This window comes from Sciurus vulgaris (genome assembly GCF_902686455.1).
Source record: "Sciurus vulgaris genome assembly, chromosome: 8".
In the NCBI taxonomy this organism is placed as follows: Eukaryota; Metazoa; Chordata; class Mammalia; order Rodentia; family Sciuridae; genus Sciurus; species Sciurus vulgaris.
The window spans coordinates 98,260,177-98,282,799 of record NC_136468.1 but is presented as its reverse complement, the minus strand read 5'-3'; the positions used below and the strand labels follow the sequence as shown (position 1 = coordinate 98,282,799).

The window sequence follows — 22,623 nt, the reverse complement described above, 5'->3', positions numbered from 1 at the left end:
GTAGTTCTAAGAGGAAAGTTTATAGCTACGAGTGCCTATATAAAATTCAGAAAGATTCCATATAAACAATCTAATGATGCATCTCAAGGCCCTTGAAAGTGAAGAACAAACCAATTCCAAAAGCAGTAGAAGGAAGGAAATAACTAAGGTCAGATCCAAAATCAATGAACTTGAGAATTAAAAAAAAATACAAAAGATCAATGAAACAAAGAGTTGGTTCTTTGAAAAGATAAGCAAGATTTATAAGCCCTTAACCAAACTAGCCAAAAGAAAAAGAGAGAAAACCCAAATTAATAAAATTAGAGATTAAAATGGAGAAATCAATGCAGACATCACAGAAATCAAGTGAATTATGAGGGACAATTTTAAAAATTTATACTCCAAAAATTGGAAAACCTAGAAGAAATGGATACATTTCTAGATAAATATGATATGCCAAAACTGAATCAAGAAAACATAGACAACCCAAATAGGTCAATAACTAGTAATGAGATAGAAGCAATAATAAACAGTCTTCCAACAAAGAAAAATCCAGGACTGCATGAATTCTCAGCTAAATTTTACCAAATATTTAAAGAAGAATTAATGCCAATGCATCTCAAATTATTCCATAAAACAGAAAGGGACAAAACACTTCCAAATTAATTCTATGAAGCCAAAATCACACTCATACCAAAACCAGATAAGGACACATCAAGGAAAAAAAAAAAAAAACTATAGATGAATATCCCTGATGAACTTATACACAAAAATAGATAATAAAATATTAGCAAGTCATATTCAACAACATGTTAAGAAGATTGGGGTTGGGGTTGTGGCTCAGTGATAGCGCACTCACCTAGCACACTTGAAACCCTGAGTTCGATCCTCAGCACCACATAAAAATAAAATAAAGGTATTGTGTCCACCTACAACTAAAAAATATTTTTTTAAAAAAAGAAGAAGATTGTGCACTATGACCATGTTGGTTTTATTCCAGAGATGCAAGGATGGTCTAATATACACAAATCAAGAAATATAATTCATCACGTAAATAGAACTAAGGACAAAAAGCACTTAGTTATTTCAGTAGATGCAGTAAAGGCCTTTAACCAAATTTAGCACCTATTCATGATAAAACACTGAAGAGATTGGAGATAAAAGGAACCTACCTCAACATCATAAAGAAAATATATGAAAACCTTAGGGCCAGCCTCATAGTAAATGGGGAAAAACTCAAAGCCTTTCCTTTAAAATCTGGGGCAAGACAAGGATGTCCACTTTCAATACTTTTATTTAATATAATGCTAGAAATTCTAACCACAGGAATTAGGCAAGAGAAGGAAATAAAAAGTATAAAAATAGGAAAGGAAGAAGTTCAATTATTAACTGATTGCAGATGATATAACCCTATACCGAGATGATCAAAAAACAACTCCACCAAAGACTACTAGAGCTAATAAACAATTTGGCAGAGTAGCAGATTACAAAATCAGCATACAAAAATCAGTAGCATTCCTATATACCAACAACAAATCTGTTGAGAAAGAAATCAGAAAAACAATTACATTCACCATAACCTCAAAAAAAAAAATTACATAGGAGAGATCTAACCAAGGAGGTAAAAGACCCCTACAATGAAAACTACAAAAAATTGAAGAAAGAAATTTAAAGAGACCACAGAAAATGGAAAGACCTTCCATGTTCATTAACAGGCAGAATTTATATTATTAAAATGACCATAAAACAAAAAGCAATAAAGAGGTTCAATGCAATTCCCATCAAAATACCAATGATGTCATTTACAAAACTAGAAAAATAGTTCTAAAATTCATTTACAAGAATAAATGACTCAGAATAGCCAAAGCAATTATAAATCAAAAAAGGAATGCTGGAAGCATCACAATACCTGACTTCCCATCAAACTACAAAGCTATAGTATCAAAAAGTGCATGGTACTGGCATAAAAACAGACACATGGACGAATGGTACAAAATAGAGGACACAGAGACAAACTCACACATCTGCAGTCATCTGATCCTTGAAAAAGTTGCCAAAAACACACTTTGGAGAAATGGACAAATGGTGCTGAGAAAATTCATTATTCATATGTAGAAGAATGAAACTAAACCCTTATCTCTCATCCTGCATGAAAATCAACTCAAAATGGAGCAAAGACTAGGTTTTAGACATAAACATTGCACCTCCTTGAAGAAAACGTAAGGTCAACACTCCAGCATAAAGGCACAGGCAATACTTTCTTAATAGTACCCCCAAAGCTCAGGAAATAATGCCAAGAGTTAATAAATGGAATGGCATCAAATTTAAAAGCTTCTGCACAGCAAAAGAAACAATTAGAAATGAGAGGAGAGAACCTCAGAATAGAAGAAAATCTTTGCCAGCTACTCTTCAGACAGAGGATTAATAGCTAGAACACATAAGGAACTCAAAAAACTTTATGTCATGTAACCCAATTAGAAAATGGACAAATTAAACAGACAATACTCAAAAGAAGAAATACAAATGACCAATAAATTTTTGAAAAAATGCTCAATATCAGCAGCCACCATTATGAATCAGAACTACAGGAGAAATAGAAACATACTAAACATAGGTAACTAATGTATGGACAACAGTTCAAGACAGATTAAGTTGGGAAAAAATAAAGGGAATCAAACATGAATCAAACAAACAATAAGGTAGGGATTGTATTCAAACTTTGCACCATGAAAATAGAGAAGATTCATAAGTATTTACCAGATGGTAGTTCAACAAAACCACAACAATTACAATAAAGAAATGAGGGGGAAAATTCTCTAATCACATTATACTGAAGTAAGACATTAATAAAAAATAGAATTTGTCTTCCATTAGACTAATTTTTTTTAAAAACAACTCTTAAAAGAGTATACTCATTTATTGAAATGACTTGAAGACCCAAAGGAAAACAAACTCAAACTGCAAAACTTCTAAAAACCTAATAATAATGAAAATACTATGCATCAGAAACTTGGGCTATAATTTAGTAAAAGGAACAGGAAAATGTATAACCTTAAAATTTTATATCAATAAAAATAAAGGAATAAAAGTGATTGAATTAAATATTTAACTTAAAAAGCTAAAAGAACATAGAATTTTAAAAATACTAGGAAATGAAGGACAGGGAATAATGAAGATAAGATAAAACCAAAAGCAATGAGTTCAAAAAGAGAACTGGTAAATAAATCAAATTCTCATTGGAAAGGCAAAGAAGTAAGAAACAGCAAGGTAAAAATAATCTTTCAAACAGAAGAAATATAATAAGAAGAAACTACTCAGCAAACTTGATACAGATGGAATGGATAATTTCCTAGAAAATTCAATTTAGTGAAATTAACTTTAAGGGAGATAGAAAGTTTAAATAGATCAATTTCCATAAAATAGAGCAAAACAACAGGTCAAAAGGTTCACAGGAAAATTATACCAACCCTTCATATGTCAATCCCAGTGCTGCTTGAACTCTTTCATGATACTGAAAAAAATGTTCATTTTATGAAGTAGTCCATTGTTACCTAAACTTGATTAAACTTGCACAAAAAAATACAAACGAAGTTCACTTATGCTTCAGTGCAAAAAATACCAAATGAAATGTAAGCAAATAGAGCACAAAAGCATATCTGAAAATGCATCATGACTAGGTGAGATGTATAAGGAATGAAAATATAGCTCAATATTAGGAATACTCTTACTGTCATCTCCCATGTGAATATATATATGGAGAGAAAAATCATCATTTACGTCAACTCTGAAATGAACTTCAACAAATATTTTTGTTGTTTTTTGTTTGTTGTTTTGGGGCTGGGGATCAAACCCAGGGCCTCACATATCCTAAATACATGATTTATCACTGAACTATACCTCCAGTTCAGTATAATTTTTTACTACAATAGAGAGAGAGAGAAGAATGAGGGAGAAGAAAGGAGAAAAAGAGCAAAATACAGAGCTGAGATCATGAGCAAGTGCACAAGTAAACATGACAAAGTGGATTGCTGAATCTAGATGAAGGGAGATGGACAATTATTGCATTATTCTTTTAACTTTTCTATAGTTAGACATTTTTCAAAAACTCTGGAAGAAAAATGCATGCATTCACTTTTATTTGAAAACACTTACCTCTTTGTTCATGTGTTACATGAGGCTTAATCACTGCTAAAGTGTTCTGAAGAGGAAAGAAATACTGTATTTCTCTTTCAGCAATTTCTTTTGAATCACTTCCATATAACTGGTTGACAGGTAATCTGTCCATTGCAAACTGTGCACATAAACTTTTAAAAAAAGAAGTCGGGTTTAAAAAAATGAATATAATAATGCCACATGATTTAATACTATTTATATAAGTTGTTCAAAAGTTATCAAGCAACAGCAACACATCTGGACCTAGGTACTCTGACAAAGGAAGTCATTACATAGTGGCATGGGCCATGCTACCTCCTTTCAAAGAGGTAACAGTCAATAGGAAGAAAGGAGGTGGTCATTTAAATCATCATGGTAATGGACATCGCCAGATAACTATGAAAGAAGTAATAGATACTCTGCCTAGTGAAAAAACCCAGATCCTGTAGAACCTTGGTTGCATTATCTTTTAACTATGGGATACTGGGCAGTAAGTAAACTACTCTGTGCTTAGTTGTCTCAAAACTTTTAGAAGGTGGTTTTGAGGATGCAATCAAATGATGGTTTGAAATACATGGTGCACACTGAACTCTTAATATTTCTTCCACTCTTCTCCAGGAAATATTATCAAGTAGTAGATGGCATTTGACTCTATGCCAAAGATAACAAATTATGAACATTGAACCCAGGAGATACTGTAACAGAATCCTCCAAGTGAGTAAGCTTTGCAATAAAAGAGGAGCAGATAGCACGGCTTTGTAGAAAGAGACTGTGTGATGCCAAGAGCACTGGAAAATCCATGTTGGGTTAAAGCATTTATTCTGCTTTTGCTTCCGTTCCTAAGGAAGATTGTGGATTTCATAAATCAATTATTGTTTCTTGGTTTTGTCAGCTGTCGTTTTTATCTGTCTCTTGATTAATGCATAGTTCAGTAAAAGAGACCCTTTCAGCCCATTTAAATTTCTGCCCTTAAAAAAATCAGTCCTGAGTAGCTAATCCAATAAAATTCAGCTCTGCAACATCCTTTCATGCTCAGAATGATGTGTGTCTTCTTTACATCACTGAGAATTGGCTTTCTTTAAGAACTTTTTGTTGTTTTGGTTTCAGTGACCCAGTCGGTTTCCCTTTTGCCATATCTGCTTGACCATGCCACATGGTCCTTGGCTATTCCCACACCTCTAGTTTGAAGATAATTCTCTTCCGAGTCACTTGATTGCCTATGATTGCCAGGGGTGGGAATTTCTACAATGAATGACAGAAACATTGTGAGCCCCACTGTTCAGGCATTAACCATGATCATTGGAAAAAAGAGTGTGTAGGGGTAGAAGTTACAGAAGGATGGACTAGAGGGAAGAAAGGGTGAGGATGAGGTTGCAAGTGACCAGTACAGAGAAAAGAATCTGATGACCAAATGAAGGAAAGGGGCAGAGCTCTCTCCAAGAGTTATTTCTAAAGTAGCCCATGAAATCTCAGCAGAGCCAAGGAAACTGGAAATGGAGAGACCAAACAAAAATAGTGGTCAAGAACTTAAGGAATTTTCATATCATAGTGATAGAGAGCTAGAGAGGGGGCAGTCACTGAGTATCTGTGCTTAACATACAGGTCTCTGTACTGATGCGTAACCTCCATCCTTAGAACCACAGGTCTAGACCTGTTTGCCTGTGGGCATAAGCCTTGTGATGACAGGAGTTTTTCTCTGGCACCATGCCTTGTATTCTATGGTACGGGTTATTGAGAGGTTCTATGCTCTTTGCTCACACCATGAACAGAGTGATCAATCTCTATTATCTTTGCAGTAACTGGAACTGAGTAAGGCTGATCAAGTGGTAAAATGTGTCCATGTAGGAGAAGTAAGATTCAATTATATCCTACCCCAGAGAAAGCACTTCACTTTTAAGTGATGCTTCATAGGCACCATTACTTATTGTGTCAACATGTAGGTCAAGTTTGCTGTGCCCTATGGAGCATCTTTATTCATGTATATGGGAAAGAAAAGCCTTTCTTCTCCTGAGTTAAATTCTACTTTGAAGTCAGTGTGAATAATTCAAGTGGATTGTAATTCTCTTTGTTTCTCTCAGTTACATGCCAAGTACGAAGAGACAAGAGATACTATTCCTATCTTCCAGATGTTACCACGCCCAACAACTAAGAACAATAAATATTGAAATTGTGCCCACTCTGTGCCAGATACCATGCCATGTGTCAACTTGATAACAGAATTCAGTTGACTTCTAAGACTCATCAGTAAACTATCTCAGTAAATGTTTTCACCAAATTGTAGATTACATATTGAGTTAGTCATCATTGTCTTGAAACTCAATCATGTAAAGGGATTTCAGCTGCCATCATATCCCTTTCTCAGTAGAACTCTCTCCTAAATAGCAAGTGGGATGGATATTTCTTCTAAAAGAAGGTTGTTGATTAGATTTTCACCTCTTAGTTTCCGATTCCAAGTCAAGAATCTCATAGCCTTCTCTTGTAAAACATTGTCCAATTTCAAGTTTTTTTGTGGTTTAGAGATTAGATGTTCCCCAAAAGCTCATGTGTGAGACAATGCAAGACGGTCTAGAGGTGAAATGATTGGGTTATGAGAGCCTTAACCTAATCAGTGCATTAATCCCCTGATAGGGATTAACTAGGTAGTAACTGTAGGCAGGTAGGGTATGGCTAGAGGAGGTGGGTCACTTGGGGGTGTGTCTTGAAGTTTATATTTTGTCCTGGTGAGGAGATATCTCTCTCTCTCTCTCTCTCTGCTTTCTGGTGCCATGTCTCCACCTGCTTTTCTCTGCAATATACTTCTGCTGTGATGTTTTGCGTCATTTTAGGCCTTGAGGAATGAGTTGGCCATCTATGAACTGAGACGTCTGAAACCATGAGCCTCAAATTAAATTTTTCCTCCTCTAAAGTTGTTCTTGTCAGGTCCTTTGGTCACAGTATAAAAGAAAACAAACAAACAAAAAAAGAGACAAAACAAAAAATGACTAAAACAGACATTGGTACCAAGAAGTAGGGCTGCTGCTGTGACTAACCTGACCAGAGATCAGAGTTCAGAGGTTTTTGGAACTTGTTTTGAATTTGTGAAAGGAATTTTGGAAAGTTTAATGATGCAAGCCAGAAAAACTTTAGAATATTGTAAGTGGAGTTTAATGGATGATTATGGTGGGAATTCAGAAGACCATAATGCCAATAGGACTGTGGACAACAAAGACTGGGCTCATGATTTTTGGAGGAGGACTCTACTGGAAGTTGGACTAAAGGTCATTCATGTTATGTTCTAGTTAAAAAGTTGCCTACATTTTGCCCATGTCCTGAGACTGTCTGTGAGGCTTAATTTAAAGGTGATGGGCTAATGAATCTGATGGAGGAAATTTCAAGGCACCACGGTCTTCAGCCGGGGGGGGGGGGGGGGAGGGGGGGGGGGAGTGGTATGAATGTTGCTGGCAGCATTTAGTCAAGTTTATTGTGATAATCAGGAGCAGAAAGATTTGAAAAACTTGCAGTTTGGCCAGAAAACTGAGAGTCAAATTGAAGACAAGGAGTTGTGAGGAGGAAACTGAAGCTGCAGTGGAGACCCCTAAGACTAAGAAAAGGCAATACTGTGGAACATCTGCCAAGGAAAGCTGCAGGAATTGAGCAGAGGACAAGCTAACAGAGAGGCCACGTGAACTGCAACCAGCGAAACCTTGTTTTCTCCAAAGGGGTGAAGCTACACCCACCCTTTGGAGAAAACATTAGGATGCCATGAGCCCCAGATGCTGGACATGGAGCTTCAGGACTTGTTTGCCCAGTTGGATTTTGGTTTTGCTTCAGTCTCTTCCCTTCCTTCTTTGCACCTATTTCTCCCTTTTAGAATGCAAACATTTACTCTGTACCTTTATATATTGGATATATATAACTTGTTTTTGATTTTTACAAGGGCTCATGGTCAGAGGAGAGTCTCAGAGGAGAATTTGGAATTGGACTTTTGGGTGATCCTGGACCCGTTGAGAGTATGGGGCATCTTGAAAATGAACTAAATGTATTTTGTATTGTGTGATGAACCTGAGCTTTGAGGGGCCAAGGACAGAATGTTATGATTTAGATATCAGGTGTCCCCCATAAGCTCATGTGTAAATCAATGCAAGGAGGTTTAGAGGTGAAATGCTTAGGTTTAATGAGATTCTTAGTCTAATCAGTGCATTGATCCCATGATAGAGATATAGAGGTTTACTGAGTGGTAACTGTAGGCAGGTAGGGTATGACTGGAGGTAGGTCACTGGAAGCATGCCTTTAGGGTTTATCTTTGGACTGCATGAGGAGAACTCTCTCTCTTGCTCTCTCTCTCTCTCTCTCTCTCTCTCTCTCTCTCTCTCTCCCCCCCTCTCTCTCTCCTTCCCTCTCTCTCTCTCTCTCTCTCTTCACCCTGCCCCCATGCCATGTTCCAAACTGGTTTTCTCTCCCACAACCTTCTACCTTGGTGTTTCTACCACACCTCCTCAAGCCCAGAAGAATCGAGTTAGTCATCTATAGACTAAGATCTCTGAAACTGTGACTCCCCCAAACAAACTTTTCCTTCTCTAATTGTTCCTGTCAAGTCTCTGGGTCACAGTGGCAAAAAAAAGCTGACTAGAACAGAGCTGGTGTTGGACAAGACCTCCATCATAATCTATCTAATACCTCTCAAGGAACGGTAGGTTTTTTGAGAAGTTTCTTTGGACTAAATTTGTTCCTTTACTCTGCACTAAAATGAAACCAAATGGATTCATGAAAAAAAAAAAAATATAAGGACCCCATGATAAGAATCCTACCTGTCTGGATAAAATTCACTGGCTTCATTAACATTTGTTGGTCCTAGTAGATTTTTCCAGTACTGCAAACCATTTTCTCTCAATAAAACAAGGGCAAGAGATGGACCACTGTTAGAAAAGAAACAACAGTTAAATAAACTGTGACTCAGTGGCCAATGATGTACATAAAACAAATGTATATTGTTAAACAGAGTAAAATATTTCAAAATGATCCTGGAAGTGTTGAATTTCCATTGTTTCCCTTTCAAGAGCATGATTTTAAAAGGTAACCAGAGAAAGAAAAGGAAGAGTGAGTAGTGATTCTTGGGGAGCATTTCTTTTGAGGCTCCTGTGCCCTTTCTGGCTTACGTATCCTTTCTGGATATCTGCTTCTACTGCTATTTTAATTACTCTTCTATGTATCTCAAAATTTTCTAGCATACTATTCGTTTCCTGGGACTATGGTATGTAGGATTAGCAAAGCCCAGGCAAAACGTCAAGTTAGACTAAATGAAGAGCCAGTGCTCTGTTTGTACCTCCTAAAATACACTCTGAACTTCTGGTGTTCGTCAATTCAACTAGATGCCAGTAACGTCTCGTTGCTCTAGTAAAATTCCAGGAAAACCAGAGAAGACAGAGAGCTGAGAAGAAAACTGGAATAGGATCAGGATTTTCAACAAAAAGTAGACACAGGACATGTTTGCCAAAAGAATAGAAAGCAGGGTTAAGAAAAAGCTTAAATGACTTAAAAATAAATCACATTTTTCTTTATAAACCTGAATTCTACTTCACCTGGTCATATATTCTATAAGTTTGTCATAGTAGTCTTCATTTTCATATTCCTTACACAGTGTTTGAGCTTCTTCTTCTGACAATTGTATTTGCCTTTGCATCAGTATTTTAAAGCCTTCATCTTCAATAATATTAAAAACCTCATCTAAATAAAAGTAATCACATTTTAAGTTTCAACTCTCTAAGTTATTGGTTATAGGAACAACACAATATAATATCATGAGGGCATATAAGATATTTCTCATAGGAAATATTAAAGTTCAAAAAATAACTTCTTAGGTTTCAATTTAAGGTGAATAATACTTAACATACCAAATTAAAATATTATTTCTGATTTCTTCATCACACAGGAATTATACATACACACTCATACACAGAGGTATTTCCCTAAATATTTTCTTCAGCTGTACATGCACATTTGTATGTGAATATAGATAGTAATCTAAATAATCCACCAACTCAAGTATAATTTTCTAAAAACTTGTATAGGTTTTTTTTTTTTCATATTAAGTAGCTCTGATTTTATTTGTTCACTTGAGGATAAGGAGGTTGACTAAATAGCCGAATGTTTTTCTCAAACTCCTCTCTTACCTGCTTCCACTAAAATACTCATTTCCCCATCTCTCCTTATGGATAGTATGGCAAATGTGATCCACACATGGTCAATGACATATCAGAGAATGTGCTGGGATACTTCTGAGAGAGCACCCAGGGAAAACCTTTCTGCCTTGCTCCACCTTTTGCTCCCTGCTTTTCTACATATGAAGACATGATGCTTGGGGCTGTGGAAACCATCTTGCAGCAAAGAAGTAGAACATACAAGGATAGACTCAGCCCAGACAGCTAGTGCCTGGCTTATAATTATGTTAGGACTGCTTAATTCAGAGAGTGTAAAGTAGGGAAGGCATTCTCAAGGACCGTCAATCCATTCACTCGGTCATTGTCTAGTTTGATTAGCCTTATCAAAATCTACCCCCCTGATTCAGAATGAATTAGATGTAACCTTCCTATGTTCACATATGCATACATGACTCGTGAAAACTCCACATAACATACAGCCCCAAGAATGAGATTCTAATTAGAATAAGCTATACCCCATGTATGGGTAATATGTTAAAATATACCCTTTCCTATATATCACAAAAGAACAAATTAAAAAAAGAAAAGATTTACCTTCCTTGAATGCTTCCCTCAACTTTTAACCCAAGTCATTACAAGAAGCCACAATATGCTAACTGCTTGCAGATTAGTTGTCACATTTTGAACTGTTGACATCAAGTACCCATCACATGAGAAATCTTTTTTAAAACACAATAATGGAAAAAAAAAAAAACCACAACAGTCTCCTCTATGAATTAATATGATTCCATCTTTTTACATTTCAAGAATTGTATATTCATAATTTTTCTTACCTATAAGGTAGTTATTTTTTATAATCTTGAACCTTTACTTAGTGATATATATATATATATATATGTGTATATATGTGTGTGTGTATATATATATATGCATATATATATATATATTATCAGTAATTTTTACAACAAAAGTCAATCTTTTGAACACAACTTTAAATGAGCTGAAGTCTAGCCCATTTTGGAATCATTCTAACATGGAGTAAGGTGGAAGGCAGAGTCTTATCTCAGTCTTATCTTCACAAATAACACAATACAAAATTACATCTGGAACATGAATCAAAGAAAGGCTAAGAAAGTGTTTAACTTTCATTTTGTGGAAAAAGAGGCAGAATGCTTCCATATTTTACAATGTCATCTTTTAAAAGATCAGTCTTTCATTATCTTTCAAAAATGCATTTAATTTCCAATTCCAGTGTGAAAAGTAACATAAAATTGTATATAGAACTTATAGCCAGCAGGTTACTTCATCCACTATAAAACATCAAATGATATGAATAAATACCAACCAAATTTGTTATTTCCATACAAATCTGAGGCTATTGCTACAGATAATTTTAGTTTGAAGAACACCAGCTTGGCAAAGTTCTCTCCTAAGTTTTACATTTAACTAAGTATAATTTAGAATCCAGAGTGTATGGCAACAATAATCCCAGGTCTGCAGGGGCAAACGAAAATCAAAGAATAGCTTTAAGTTTCTTATACATTTAGGAAATAGTTTAATGATCAGAAATTGACTTAGTCAAAGCAAATAGATATAAGAAAGGTCTTCAAATGATAGTGCTGCCTTTCTGTGTCAGAGACAATGTATAAAAGAAGGCACTTATTGGTTATCTTGCCAGTAAAAAAAAATTCATTTTATAAACTTTTACATAACACTTAGAAAAGACTTTGGTTGATATAGTTCTTAGATGTATACATATACCTAGTTGCATACATTTTAGTGTGTCAACTATATTGCTATAACCTAAACAATGGTTGTTTGTTTAATCAGTTACAAAGTAATCATTTAGGACTTAAAAACAGGTACAAATTCTAATTCCATTAAGATTTACTTTCCCCAAGTAATAAAACCTAAAAAATAAAAGAAAATTACCTTGATAGATAAGAGCAGAGCAATAATTCCTTGTTTCAGATCAGTACATTAAAGTTCAAATAACTTTGTGCTAATTATAGCCAATTTAATCACAAACACAAACTTTTTGAGATTTACCTTCTGTAAGGCCCCCAAAAAGGAAACCCCAACTCTGTCCCATGGATGGACGGCAACCCCAATCAACCGCAGGAGGCGTCACTTGATGCAAACCGCAAGAGGTGTTTATTCCAGCGCGCTGGGACCCAACTCCAGGAGTCGAGTCCCTAGCAGAAAATCTTGTAGGTTTATAAAGGCAGAAACCACACATCGGGAGGGGTCACACATGAAAGGGAAAAGGGGGACAAAGCTGCCAGGAAGTTTCAAAGGGGGTCTGGGTTTGCTGACAACATGTTTCACAATGTTTTACAACAGGCTGTAGATTCTGGTCAATAGTTTCTGGTAATCCTACTGTTTGAGCACTATCTGGCTATCAGGCTCAATTTACTCTTTTACTCTCTGTTTGGGAACAGAGAACAGCTTTAAGGGCTTTGTTCCCATTACTGGGAGGGAAACCTTAGGGAGTTGAGATAAAACAGACAGCTTAAAAAAATGTCCATTCTTTCATTTCCCCATTTTCTTTTCTGGTAAGTTCTAATCATGGAACTTCTGTCTCTATATACTCTTCTCCAAAGCTATTTCCTTGGCGGAGGGACTGGTATTGTTGCCTAAGCATTAGTACCTATACAGCACTTACTCTTTCCCTGATGAAGGTGACTAGGTGATTTCAGGCAGGCAAGAGCCCAGGGGGCGGGCCACCAATTAGCAGCCCCTTGTTTGCAGTCCTTGATAAACAGTCCTTGATAAAGGCAGGTAAATTTGGTAATCAATGGCCTCCGGAGAGCCTTGACATTCCATTCTTCCAGGGGCAGTCTCCAACTTCCAGAGGCAGATGATTTTATGGCCATTTCCTTGATTTGACCCGATCCCCTATTTCTACACTAACTACCTGTTCCCAATTCTGGCTTCATTCCCCCCTCTAATCTCAGGAACTCCATGCTGCTGGGGAAGGAGGTCGATGACCGCTCTAGCTTCTTCGAGCTGGAAGTGGGTGGCGTGGGGCAAGCAGCTTGGAGTTCCTTTTCTAAAAATCGGGTCAATCAAGGGGTCCCAGGAAGAAGCCTGGTTGGGGAAGAGCAGTTTGTAAAGTCATCTGGGGGCGGCTGCTTCTTTTTGTTCTAGAAGAACAAAAAGACATGAGTACTGAAATGAGATTAGCACAAAGTAAATGTTGCAGCATCTGAAACATGCCACTGAGTATCATGAAAATGACAGAAGTTAATCTCTCACCAGGATGTGGAAGAACTGAGAAATTGTTCCCATAACTAGGCCTAGCAAAGGCTGGAGAGAACAAGGCCTTTATTTGGGGACTTAAACATTGTCATAGATGTCCCCAGAATATATAGTTAAGCTACTTAATGTCATCTGATTTTGTAAAATATCCCTTTATTGGTATAACCTGTGTTTACTAGAGATCTCTATACTTCTGTTACTTAGGAATAGATAATCATACTAGCAAACAGATTAAGTCTACCTGTGTAGCTTAGGAAGGTCTTAAACTGACTAAAAACTTCTGACTCTGGCAGTTTCTCTTGATAGTTATCAGGCACATTTGCTGAAGAATCTTTCTTTCATTTGTAGCTTCCAGCCTTTATTCTAGTGGGCTAATACAAGTGTACATCTTAAGTTACATTTAATTATTATTTCCTTTAAATGCCCAAGAATGGCTATATTTTGGTTTTAACTGTTTTGCTGGGTATCTAAGATCAAGCTGGTCAAATTGACCTGGTTCCTGTCTTGTTAAAGAGTCAGCTGAGTTCCCACAGGGGTCACTCGTACAGAACTTAAGAGCGGCTCCTTAGCTCCACCAGTGACTTTGATTAGGCAGGGTCTCTTGATGAGGTGACTTCCTTTAGAAGCATCAAGGGATGTTTCCCCTTTTCCATGAACCTCCTCTGCAGCAGATGCACTGGATAATTTTTCATCCTCTAGTCTCAACAATCTCCTTGATCAGGAGGTTGTGTGACCCAGAGTTGCAACGCTCCTTAGAGAAGTTCTCTTACTCCCTGGGTTCAGGCTAACGTTGAGGGCAAGACCCAAATATGGACTTTTCTTGACCTCTGTATTTGACTCCAATTTCTAAGTTGGATCTTAATTATCCAGCAAGCCAGTCTCACCAGTCATAAATTAAGAGTAATGGGCTTTAACTTTAATGTCCATAACTTTACAGTTATTTACCCTTTTATCTAACTGGAGTCTGCATTAGTACTGGAAGTTACCACTATCTATTCTATAGGTGATGGCTTATTATCACAAGTTACCTAGGTTGTTTGTTCTTGGAGCAGCTACTTCTGCAAAACATTAACAGGTAACAGTTTTACAAAATGAAATTAGCAAGAGTAAAAATATATTCAGCTTGTATAATAGCTATCTTGAATTTTGATTGAGAACTACATTCTATCCCCTATTTGAGATCACAGTACTTTTACAACAAGAACCAATCTTTTGACTATAACTTTAAATAAGCTGAAGTCTGGCTTATTTTGGAGCTATTCTACACACAGTGAGGTGGGAGGCAGAGCCTTATCTCAGGTAAGGCGTGGCTCTTTACAGATCTTAAGTGTTCTAATTCTGATGTTGATCTTTGCTTCTTTTCCTTAAATACCATTAAGTAGTTTACATATACTGTTTCCTGAGTCTATATAAACTTTATAATTAACACAATTTAACATAGTATCTAAAACATGAATCAAAGAAAGGCTGAGAGAGCTTTTAACTTTCCTTTTGTCATTAAGTGGCAAAATGTTTTCATGTTTCTTTCATATTTCACAATATTAACCTTTAAACAAATCAGACTCTAATGTTTAGAAATACATTTACACTTGAAATTCTTTATCTCAGTGTAAAAAGTAACAAATTTTACACATACCCTATTGATAGCAGGTCCTATAATAGAACATTAAATGATAGAAATAAATCCCCAATAAAATTTACCCTTTATAAGTTTAAGATTACCATTACAGACAAGTTTAATCTGGAGGATAGCAGAGCTTAATAAATTCCTTGCTTTAAAAACTTGTGGTCCTGAAAAATATGAACACATTTAATATACAACTAGTGACCATTTCACAAATACCTTGACACTTTTATCTTACCAAATTGAGTTTTTAAAGAGAAATGTAGACTCTGTAACAAAGTACAATACTCTATAATAGTTGTTTAACCATAATTGTATACACCCCAATTTTTAAGACTAATTGTTCTAAAGAATAAACTTAATAGACACAAAGTTAAGAGTAAATTAGTGTTTCAAATCCTTGTCATTTTACCATGTCATTCTACCATATAGATTAAACTTTGGTTTATATCAGAACGTTAGTATTTCACCTTAGGAAAAACCTTCAATAGTTTTAGCTGTCTCACATACATATAACCAACTTAGTTACACACAAACTTGTTGAAACTTGCCCTTTACTTACACAGGCTTTCTTAGCACTTACTTAGACCCTCATGTATTTCATCACACAAGCACTTTCTTACCCAGAAACATTTCCTTTTTCCTTTTACTAAATATATTTCCATACCCAGAACCTTTTATTTTCTCTTTCCTATTCGTTGTCCCCTTTTTGTTCACATTCTGAAACAACTCTTATGAAATTTCTGAATTTAGATAAATTACTCTATTTTAATAAGATTAAATATTCTGTTATTTATAGTACTCTAATTGAAACACAGTTGAAACTTTTGGGACCCTTTGTATATAGAAGTGCACTTGTTAGGACATAACTCTTAGTAACCTTGTTTTTAGTTTAGTGATGACACAAAGCAAGTTTAAACCCTTTTATTTACCAACCTATGAAAACACCAATAATGTTTAAGTATGATACCCCATGGAATTTAAGGAGTTAAAAGTACTCGATGTTATTTAACAATTAGCATTTTAACTTTGTAAATTAATCAGATATCTCTACAAACACATTAGAGTAATCCCATACATGTTAACTCTAATTCACTTATTCTGTAAAAACCAAGATATCAGACAAGTGTTCTGTACAGTATTTGCTGTCTCTTTCCTGTTGAAGAAAAGTCCTAGAAACAATTGATATTAGACATTTTATTAACATCAATATTTTATTAGCTTGACCACCTAGAGACTTGCGAGTTATTTTCAAAGACATTTTACTCTTATTAGTTTACCCAATTTGAACCTCTTTTAAATCACGTGAATTAAAAGTATTTGGATCCATTTTTAAATTTTAATTTTAGGAGCGCTCAGTTCTGATACAGACAAAACATGACATCAGACAGCACAACATACAAATAACACAAAATCAAGCCCTTGTAACTTTATAGGTGAATCTCCCTTGCAATGTAACAGATGTTCAAAAACTCTAGTTGAATAAAAAATAGAACTGATCAAAAAATCATGAGCTCAAAAAAACATATAATTAAAAATATAGCATTTACTTTGCTGGAGTTTTAAAGACTCTTTTTACCTTTTCTTTCCCTGGGTTTGAGACCGGTCTCCTACTGAGTCTTTAGGCTTCTTTTATTTATATTTCAGTGTAAGCCTGGGCTGAGATCTGGAAGGATCTAACAGGTTTTAACAGAAACTCTGTGTCTAAGGCATTTTAGCCACCTCATCAGGACAGGTTGGATGTTAAAATTATGAGACCTTATTTTTCATTACTTTTGAGACTGAAGCTACTTTGCTAAGTTACCCTTCAGGGCTGTCGGGAGGGGGAGTCCAGAGAAGGAACCTTTGGGGTCCACCCGAGAGTAGCCCAGGCCGAGAACCCCCCAGTTGTTCCAACCCTTCCTCCACCTTGTCCGCCACAAACACACAACAGAACCAGATACAGACGGGCACCAATCTCTGATCCACCAATTGAACCCCATCAGCGCCCTTACCGACGGAGACTACCAGGCATCCCTGGCTCTCCTTCCACCCTTAGGGCGTCCCCCAGGGCTGCAACCTGTGGCCCCCCAGGCACGTCTGCCGGCCACTGTTCGGCCACTCTCACGAGTCACCGAACGGCTGCCACCGAAACCGAAAGCGCGCTCACAGAACCAGACCAACTAACAAAACACAAGACAAAGACAACTTCGGGGTACCCCTTCTTACCTCCAAGGTCGACTCCGCGGATGAGGGGGGGCCATCTTATCCCGGACGAGCCCCCAAATGTAAGGCCCCCAAAAAGGAAACCCCAACTCTGTCCCATGGATGGACGGCAACCCCAATCAACCGCAGGAGGCGTCACTTGATGCAAACCGCAAGAGGTGTTTATTCCAGCGCGCTGGGACCCAACTCCAGGAGTCGAGTCCCTAGCAGAAAATCTTGTAGGTTTATAAAGGCAGAAACCACACATCGGGAGGGGTCACACATGAAAGGGAAAAGGGGGACAAAGCTGCCAGGAAGTTTCAAAGGGGGTCTGGGTTTGCTGACAACATGTTTCACAATGTTTTACAACAGGCTGTAGATTCTGGTCAATAGTTTCTGGTAATCCTACTGTTTGAGCACTATCTGGCTATCAGGCTCAATTTACTCTTTTACTCTCTGTTTGGGAACAGAGAACAGCTTTAAGGGCTTTGTTCCCATTACTGGGAGGGAAACCTTAGGGAGTTGAGATAAAACAGACAGCTTAAAAAAATGTCCATTCTTTCACTTCTACAAACCTTCTTCAACTTACTTAGACATTCACCACTTTATGTCCTTAGCTTTGTTCTCTTTCACCTTGGACTTTAGCAGAAGAACATTACTTTACCAGACAAAATATTTTCTCATTCGGAAATGTTTCTTTTACCTTCAAATTTTCCATACTAAGATATTTGCATATAACTTTCTTTTATCTTTTTAGTTTCAAAGTCTTTCTTAAATTCATATTCTGAAACAATCCTTATGAATGTTACCAGTGTATATAATTTACACAACAAATTTCATCCCAGGAATGGGATCAGACAATCTGGCATATACAAAAACTATGATTTAATCTTTTCTTTCTTAGGTGGCATTCAAGGGGTTGGAGTACAGAATATTTTTGAGCCTGACCTGTCTGCCTTAACATTATCAAGATGACATCAAATTTAAATGAGTTACCCACTGTCAATTGTACCCAGAAGTTCCTTTTGGGCCTTTCTATTATACTAGGTATGTTGATATGAAAGGAGGAGCCCCCTTTCCATCATTTCTTTTAGGCTTCCTTAAAGATCCCTTTGCAGAGGCTGCCTATAAAACACAGGTTGGTCTTAGTTTCTATCTTTTTCTTTTCTGGGTGCAGTTATTTTTCTTCCAGTCTCCCCAGGCATTTAGTGGGATGGGATACTATTAAAGCAATAATTGCTTTGCCCCAGTGATAAATATCCCCTGGGCAAATGGGATGTCCCCTTATATCTTAAAAGGGGAGACTATTCCTGTCCCTAGGTCATAAACTAACAGTGCTGAAGCCTACTGCCACATCCTTTGTAGCCAGCAGCCTCCACCCGCCAGGGGCAAAAGGGGCTGGAAGGCAGGGCAGAGGCCAACTTCTCTTTGGCCATTTTTTTTTACAGCCCAGGCAGTTTTTCTGGGATTGTTTTTCCCAGTTTAGGGTTGGTGTCCTTGAGATGATCTGCAGCTGCCTGAGGCCAGGCTGAGAAACAGTGCTGGGAGTACCAGCACTGGGTTAAAAAGATTTAAATCTTTTAAACCTTTTCTCTGGTGTTCTGCTATCATTGCACACCAGGGGCAGTGTCTTTTGGCACCTTCAAATTAATTAGTTCCTGACTCTTCAGACCCCTTATACTGTTCAGCCCCTTATCATGCAACTGCATAAATGCCTGCCCATACAGAGTCTCTTTCATATACTTTACCCCCAACAGACTAACTTCAACTTCAGAATTGTATAATAATCTGGAAAAACTATTCAAAGGCCAGACTGTGTTACAGTAAACTGTCTGTCTATTAGATGGGCTTAAGCCTATAGGTGGCCCATTCAGTCTATTGGTAGACTCAAGAGACTACCCATAAGATCAATAAGATCAATGCAGCATGGCCCATGTCTTAAAGGGTCAGTAAAATGAAAAGAAAAAAAAAAAAAAAAAAAAACAAAACAACAACAACAACAACAAAAAAACAGACAGACAAAAGAGGATCACCAAAACCAGGGCTGATTGACAGGAATCTTTAAAACACAGAGACCTACACATACGAATTTCTTCCACTTATTTTACCTTTGACAGACCAACTCCAACTACAAGATTGTATAATAATTCAGAAAACTATTTAAAAGCCAGACATTACAGTAAAACGTTATCTTAGACAGACTTACACCTATAGGTGGCCCTTTCTTCAACTTACTTTACCTCTGACAGACCAACTCCAATTGTAAGATTGTACAAAAAAGAAATACAGAGAGTCAACCAGAGAGGAACCCCAAAACCATGATCAACAAAAGAGAACTTTAAATAGACCAGCCAAGATCTTTTCCAAGAGACTACCTATAGGATCAATGCAGTACTGACCATGTCTTAAAAGGGGCAATAATAATTACAAACAAAGCAGACAACCAGAGGGAATTCCCAAGCCCAAAGCTAACAAACTGATGAGAACCTAAAACAGATTAGAAAGAAGTAAATATCTTCTTTAGAAAGAAGTAAATATCATAACCATGACCCCCACACCAGGGGCACCACACATGTCCCCAGAAAGAGGGACCAGCTGTCCCCATGAAGAGGAACCAGATGTGTGGAATCAAGGGCCTTAGTGTGCACACTGGAGGACTTACCAAATGGCCAGAGTTGTTGCAAGTTCAGTTTCCTTTTTCTTGAAGTGGAACATGATGGAGCAACCTGTACCATTCAGGGAGAGATGGTGGGAGTTCCCCAAAGCAAAAGGAGCTTCAGCAGGCAGAGCTCCTCTGGTTCAATCTGAACCAGTCTCCTAACTCTGCTGCAGCTGGCCCTCACAAGTTCACCAGCCACCATGCATCCTCAGCTTGGAAGTAGGGTTCCTTGGAAAGCCAGGCCTACTCAAGAAAGCTGGAGTGGGGGCTGCACTTGGGTCCCATCTGGGCCAAAAAATTTGTGGCCAAAATCTTGGTCCTTATCCCGGATGCCAATCCAATAATGAGGACACAGTTTTGAGAAAAAGGAAAATGAAGGTTTATTGCTTTGCTAGCAAAGAAGAAACACAGGAAACTCCTATCCCAGAGGCTGTGATAAGGTAGTTCTGAGCAAATTATGGTTTAAACTGCATTAATGTGCCTAGTACTTTGCTTGTTTTGCTCTTGCCTTGCAATTGTTTGTTAGTTCTAGTTTTTGGGTTTTTTAAAACTTTATTTCCAGTCTAGCAGGGAAGGGTTAATACATGTCAGGATGCTTTTTTTTTTTTTTTTTTTGCCTTTTAATTCTTAATGTCTGTAAAAAAAAAAAATACAGCATCACCATCTGTCTTAAACAAAGTGACAATATTCAGCATTAAAAAAAAAAAAACATAAAATGAGGAAAAACACGTAAAAGGTATCTGTGAACCATAATAGCAAAAAGTACAAGTAACTGATATTTACTGACTGCATACTTCAGAGCAAAGCAATTGGTATCAAATTTAGTACTGTATTCAAATAAACAATAAGAACTACAAAAAGAAAACCATCATATTCAAGTAAAAGACATACCAAGTGAACTGAATAGAAGTATATATTTTTAAAAATGAGAATATGATGATGATATCAGTTTTACCTAAATTAAATAATCCACATGGACTTGGTTTTGGAATATCTTGAAGTTAATCAGAACAATAAAATCTCAATAACCAAAAAAAAAAAAAAAATCATTGAAAAAGAAAAATAATGAGTTGCCACTTATTACCAAAATGGTAAACATATGTAAACATGAAGTTCAGTGACAAAAAAAATGGGGGGCTATGATCAAGTAATGGATCAGTAGGAGATTAATATCTAATCAATTTCACATTTCTTCCCCATCTTGATTTTCTTCACATCATCTTTAAACAGCAGTAGGCTTTGTGTGTCATAGTTACCATGTTTATTATATTAGCTCATCAAAATTCTTCATAGAAGAAAATTCTATTTGTTTGGGCAAAAATTCTCTCACAAACTATTAAGAGTAGAAGGGGAGGTTTGGGGGATGTGGTAGAGGGTGAAATCATTTGTTTAGGAGAATGGAAAGATGTGCTAGTTGCCCAGAACAGGCCTCAGGGAGTTCATGGCCATACAAACCTAGGTGACCACTATGGGCCCAGAAACTGCTATATACCATGGAGAGCAGAGAATAGAGGACAGACCATTTGAAACTTGGATTTGGCAATCTGGAGGTCACTGTAGGATAATCTAGACTTCTCCAACAGAATCACAATAGGAGGAGGTACAGGAGGGCATGCATCAATTTAATGAGTAGAGAAACGAGATATCAACTAGGCTGTACTGGGATTAAGTGAAATTTTTCTTTTTATTTCATTAAATGTTGTTTGTTAACATATTGGAGCATGTCTCTGTACTAAGAGGGAAAACTCAGAGCTGGGGGTGAAAGCAATGTTGCAATAGAAAGAGGGAAATCTGCAGATGTGCAGCCCTTGGGAAAGTGGAAAGAGAAAATCACAGAACAAGAAAAAGAACCTGGCCTTTAGAAGATCATATGTACAGCAGGGTTATCTCCCCTCCCTCGGCCAATCACAGTGCTTCTTCCTTTACAGCAAAACAAGGTATGGGCAGATTAAAACTCTATCTTCCTGCCACCAACCCCGTGAATCAGATCTGTGTCTCTTGGGTCCAACTTTCCTCTTGCTATATAAAAGGTCAGAGTCTTTCCTCTCGAAGGCCGTCCCTGTATGTCTGTTACAGAAATCACTTCTGCCTGGCTCTCACTGGTCTAGGTCTGCCCTTGTCTTCCCTCTGTTACTTGTATCTTCATCTGTCCCATTTCTACCAGTTGGTTTTCCCCACAAGCTTTTATCTATGATCAGATCTTTCTGACAGAAATAAAGCACATAGAACCTTTCGAAGATTATTTCTTTACCCACAGACTGTTCTTAATTTCATTGATTATAATCTCTCACCTCACTCTGTAGTCTAACTTCTTTTGCAAGCACTCCACTGGAACTGCTCTAGATTTTTTTTTCCTCCTAACTCAAATCCTAACTCACATGGGGCTTTTCAATCTTAGCATGAGGAATGCTTCCTCTAAGAAGCTGTATGACAGACACCTTCCCTTTCCTTGGCTAAGCTATACGTATCCTATGCTCACACCAAGTGCCATGGCCATCTCTTGTAGTCCTTGCCACATTCTACTTTAACAGCCTATTTACTTAAGAGTCTTTTTATAGCAGGTTTCTGTACTAGTCAGGATAAAGATTATGCAAACTAGACCTAAAATCTTAATGATGTAATACAAC

The 22,623-nt window shown here is 37.1% G+C and overlaps 1 protein-coding gene across 1 annotated transcript in view; it reads right to left on the bottom strand.

The window, feature by feature from the left end:
• The window catches only part of NME8 (NME/NM23 family member 8), a gene marked incomplete at its 5' end in the record, with an annotated part of 84,317 nt that overhangs the window by 11,582 nt on the left and 50,112 nt on the right, over nt 1-22,623 (bottom strand). Inside the window, 3 exons of the mRNA XM_079150394.1 lie at nt 4,132-4,283; nt 8,919-9,026; nt 9,690-9,834. Of these exons, the coding sequence (XP_079006520.1) occupies nt 4,132-4,283; nt 8,919-9,026; nt 9,690-9,834 (405 nt within the window). The remainder of the gene's footprint in view (nt 1-4,131; nt 4,284-8,918; nt 9,027-9,689; nt 9,835-22,623) is intronic.